Source organism: Chrysochloris asiatica, unplaced genomic scaffold (genome assembly GCF_000296735.1).
Source record: "Chrysochloris asiatica unplaced genomic scaffold, ChrAsi1.0 scaffold00328, whole genome shotgun sequence".
NCBI classification, from domain to species: domain Eukaryota; kingdom Metazoa; phylum Chordata; class Mammalia; order Afrosoricida; family Chrysochloridae; genus Chrysochloris; species Chrysochloris asiatica.
This window is the reverse complement of record NW_006408846.1, coordinates 1,495,963-1,501,257: the sequence shown is the minus strand read 5'-3', so window position 1 is coordinate 1,501,257 and position 5,295 is coordinate 1,495,963. Positions and strand designations below refer to the sequence as shown.

At 37.8% G+C, this 5,295-nt stretch overlaps 1 protein-coding gene across 1 annotated transcript in view; it reads right to left on the bottom strand.

The window, feature by feature from the left end:
• LOC102829298 (alpha-2-macroglobulin-like) overlaps window positions 1–3,975 on the bottom strand; it is a 90,187-nt gene extending 86,212 nt beyond the window's left edge. The window contains exons 1-2 of the mRNA XM_006875485.1: window positions 3,893–3,975; window positions 729–912 (exon numbers count right to left, since the gene is read on the bottom strand). Of these exons, the coding sequence (XP_006875547.1) occupies window positions 729–912; window positions 3,893–3,975 (267 nt within the window). The remainder of the gene's footprint in view (window positions 1–728; window positions 913–3,892) is intronic.
• Window positions 3,976–5,295: the final 1,320 nt, after the last annotated feature.

Below are 5,295 nucleotides of genomic sequence, written 5' to 3'. Positions count from 1 at the left end.
CAGAGAAAAAGAGGAAGACCTCCAGCGAGATGGATTAGCAAAGTGGCAGCATCAATGGGTTCAAGCGTGACAACAATTGTGAGGTTCTCCCAGGATCAGGAAGTGTTTCGTTTTGCTGTGCATAAGGTCTCTATGAGTTGGTACCAACTCGATGGCACCTAACAACAATAACATGTAATAAAAAATTTACAAGGACAATACATCAAACTTCAAGCATATGTGAGGTCCTATAAATGTCATTTGACTTAATGTATCTCAGTGTTTGTATTTATAAAATAGGAATAATGATACAAACAGATTTTTCTCATGGGAATTTAAGATCAAACACAACTCTTTCTATAATTACTACTACCTTTCATTGAAAAGATCATAATGGGTTACCCATTGGGCTGCTAACTGCAAGGTCAGCAGTTCAAATCTATTAGCAAATTTCTGCTCCCAAGAAGATTTATAGTTTCAGAAACCCTAGACAGGGTCACTATGAATTGGAATTAACTTAATGGCACATCACCACTACCTTTCATTGATTGCACTAGCTTTGTTTGTAAAAAATGTATGAACACATTCAATAGAAAGTCCATTTTTAGAACCTCATTTGAAATTGATTCTGTAATCCTCATTTCCACTTCATTATGTTTTTCTTTTCTAATTGTGGGAGTCAAAAATAAAACACCAACTAATGTACACTTTCTTTATCAATTCCCATCATTCCAAAGAATGATACGCACAGTGATGGAGTGACAGAGGAATGATCCCTCCTCTGCCACTTGGTTATTGAGAAGGTTCCAGCTTTGTAATTCAGCTTCCAAAGTTATGCTCACTGTCACTGATTCATTCAAGTGGCTCAGTAAGACACAGGCCTTCTCGGGGATTCCAGAGTAGAGGTGTGCCGGGACCAGCACCACATATTGCCTGCAGAGAGAAGGGGATTCTGGCTAAATCATGGAGGATAGTACAAGACACTATTATTATGCCGTTTCCTAGAAAATCTTTGCTACTGTCACCAAATATAAAGAGATGGTAATAAGTAAAGCCAACATTCAGCAGGATTACAGAGGAGTGTATTCTTTAAAAGCCAGCCCATAAGACCTCAAGAATTTAGTAAAGGTCCCCAAATTAAACATCAGTATGCTTTTCTTATGTTGTGGAAATTATCATCTTCATAATATTACAAAGCTTATTCATAGCCACGGGCAACCAATTTGTAAATTATGATATGTTTTGGATAAAAATGATTTACAAATTCTGAATAGCAACAATAAAATGTGGATTAATCCATTAATATTCATCATTGAAAGCAGTAAGAACCTGTCTGTATGTGGTCTTGGAATACACATGGATGATATCATGAATCTCTGTGGTCCAGGAAACACTAAAGATACATTTGATACATGGGAAGTGGTTCAATGGCTTTTCACTGCTGTTTCAGAAGCAACTCTAACTCCTTTCTTTATCTCTTTTTGGTGATAGGGTTGAACTAGACATTTTTCCATATAAGCCCAGATCAAACTGTTTTTGAGCAAATAACTTGTGCTCAACTACTAAGCTAAGGAATCCTGGTTAATGTTCCAGACTGCAAACTGAACTGCAAGGTCTGCGGTTCAAGCTCACCAGCTGCTCCTTGAAAAACCTATATAGGGTCACTATGGGTCAGAATTGACTCAACAGCACTTAATAACAACAACAACTAAGCTAACGGCTGGCAGTTCAAATCTACTCCGCAGTACCATGGAAGAAACGTCAGGCAATCTTACTTCTATAAAGATTATATCCAAGGCAACCCTGGGAAACAGTTCTTCTCTGTACCATATGATGTCTCATGAGTCGGAAATGACTTGACAACAGTAAAAAATGTCTTTTTTCATTCTCTTCTGTTACTGTTTGCCCTTAAGCAGTTTCTGTGGAGTAGATTCTGTCTCACAGAAACCCAATAGGACAGAGTAGAACTGCCCCATTGGCTTTCCAAGGATGTAAATCTTTAAGAAAGCAGATTTTTATGTATCTTTTTTTTTCCGAGGAGCAGCTGGTGGATTTGAACTGCTGACCTTTGTTTTAGAGACCAAGAGCTTTAATCACTGCAATATCAGGACTCCTGCCTTTAACATCTTGGTCTCTTTCTCTCTCACTGCCCCCAAGTCTATTCTGACTCATAGTGACCCTGTATAGGATTTCTGAGTCTATAAATCTTTATGGGAGCAGATAGCCTCATCTTTCTCCTGTGGAGTGGCTGGCAGTTTTGAACTGCCAACGTTTAGGTTAGCAATTGAGACCTTAACTTATAATCACTCAAATATACTGCATTTTGGATGCTGTATTTTTGCATGTGGCTTTCTCTCTAAAGTGTCTTTAACTAGAACACTTCTCTTTGTTTCTTAATCTTGTTCAAAACCAACTTTCTCTATATAGACTTTGGTGATGCTCATGTCTTTGTTTCAGGTACCAAGAAGAATTATTAATTTATTTTTGTGTGAATAATCTCACAGGACCCTGCTATGTCTGCTTTGGTTTTCAGGTTTCAGGTCACTCCCTGTGTATTCCGTCTATCCTTTACTACATGGTGAGATATTGAGGGCAGGATTTGCATTTTGTTAATCTACAAATTGTCAAGAGATTGCTAAAAAACACTGCGCTGCAAAGTTGGTTTGAACCACAAGGCTGGAGGTTCAAACTCACCAGCCACTCCTTGGAAACCCTGTACAGGGTCTCTATGAATTGGAACTGACTCAATGGCACTTAACAACAACAACAACAACAAAGGAAAGAGTGAAGCAGCACATGACACTGACCTTGTTTTCATGGCATGCATTCATATTGCACCTTAATGTAAAGAAAAAAAAAATCCTCACCCTGTACCAATAAATAACATCACAATAAGTAGAGAAAAGAATAATGTTGCCAAAGACTTCATTTTACTTGTATCAACCATTAACACTCATGGAAACAGCAGTCAAAAAAATCAAACCATGTATTGCATTAGGCAAATCTGCTGCATAAGACATCTTTAAAAGGTTGAAAAGCAAAGATGTCAATTTGAGGACTAAGATGCACCTAACCCAAGTCATGGTATTTTCAATAACCTCATATGCATATGAAAGTTGGGTGGTGAATAAGGAAGACCATAGAAAAATTGATGCTTTTGAGTTATGGTGTTGGAGGAGAATATTGAATGTGTATGGGCTGCCAAAAGAATCAACAGATCTGTGTTGGAAGAAGTGCAGCCAGAGTGATCCTTGGAGGCCAGGATGGCCAAACGTCATCTCTCATAATTTGGACATATTGTCAGGAGAGAACAGTTCCTGGAGAAGGATATCATGCTTTGGAAAATGAAGGTTTGGAGAAACAGAGAAAGTTCCTCAATGAGATGGATTGGCACAGTCACAACAGTGATGAACTCAAATATAACAATGATTGTGAGGTTGGCCCAGGACTGCCAGTATTTCGTTGTGTTGTGCATAGGGTCTCTATGAGTAGGTACCAACTTGATGGCACTTAACAACAACAAATCACTTTATAATGTCCATAGATATTGCAGCCCATTTTATGAGCCAGCAGACAATGCATCCCCTTATTAATATGCATTCTGCATTCTTACTTGGTGAATATTTCACAGATGTTACTATCTAATGTGTGAGTTTCCTAGGATTTGAGTCACCCTACAAGGACCTGAATATCTACTTCCTAAAAATCAGCCATTGAAACCCCTATGGAGAATAGTTCTACTTGGGTACATACAGGGTCATCATGAGCAATGGATTTGGTTTTCTTTCAAAATGGCCATTTACAGACTATCCTAAGTCCTTTAGGTGACAGAAAAATCAGAAAATAAGCAAGAGGACAGTGATCAAGAAGCAGATACTACAATGGGAAATCATTCTCTGGAAATTTCACTTACGGTTTTACAGGATCTGCAGCATTTCTGGGAAGGAGCAGGAAAAGTAGAATCAAGACTGGCCCAGGCAGTTGGTTTTCCCTCATGGTGTGCAAAGGAATAGAAAAGAATGGGAATCTGTGCCCTTTATCCCTTGAACTCTGTTCTTGTCCAGATACACTAGTTTTTATCCTATCCAATAGTGAAAGTAAACTTCCAAACTTTTAGTTTTGTAACATATTAACCACTTCCAGTATTAAAAAATCAATCCCATATCATTTTCGTGACCATCAAAATTCTTTCATCTACTTTATCAAATTATCCAAATGCTTAAAGAATAGTACTTTGAGGCTACAGTTGCTAGGGTTATTAATTAGAATTTTAAGTATTTTTAAGTAAAAACAAAATATATTATATGGTTTGATTTTATTTATTAAGGGATACTAATGTAAAGGAGTTCTGGTGTGACACTATAGGATGAGCGAGCACTGGACCAGAAGATTGGTCTGAATCACAAGGTTGGCAGTTCACCAGCCATTCCTTGGAAACCCCATACAGGCTTTGCTATGAATGAAATCAACTCAATGGCACTTAATAAGAACAATTAATGTAAAGACAATATATACCAACTCTCTTCTTGTTAGTCCCAGCTGCATTACATATAATCATCAGGCTTCATTCTAAATGGTTTTTGAATGAAACAAAGTTATGAATTTATCACAAAATTTAAAACAATACAAGCTCAAGCCAATTTCTCCATTCTTTAAAGGCTTAAATTTTGTTGTTTTTCTCTATCCTTTAATTGATCTATTAAAAAGAGAGTGATTTTATTTTGAATATAGCAAACCATGTTATACAGAGAGGGGTTTCAAAAATTAATGGAAAAATAGAATTAAAAGCTAATGGAGGAGAGAAAGGAATAGCCAGAAATATCACCATAGAAAGCTTGTAAGTCTGTCTTCTGCCTATAACTGATTAGAATACCTAAAATGGGGCAACAACGTGACCAGTGAAGGAGGCTTCCTGTGAAGCCTCCGAATTACATAAGACTATAGGTGGAATCCTGAAATGCATCCAGAATCTTCTGAGGTGGGAAATTTCCACTTGAAAGGACAAGCAGACCAGCCTGAAGTGGCTAGAAGAACAGAAGATACTTCTTGAAAGAAAGACTGACAAGAAAAATACAAAACAGTATAGGCAGACCGACTGATTACTACAAGAACAAGTAAGTTGCTCACCCAGGAGACATCAAGGCAAGTGGTAGGGTTACCTCAGAGCAAACCCCCTTCCAAGACTAAGACCCAATGGGAATACACACTCTGATTGGTGACAACGTTTGGCAGTGATAAGGGGAAGTGAGGGAAAAACAGCAATGAAGATGCGAACTAAGCCCTACAATGTTCAATAGACTCCTGTGAACCCAGGTG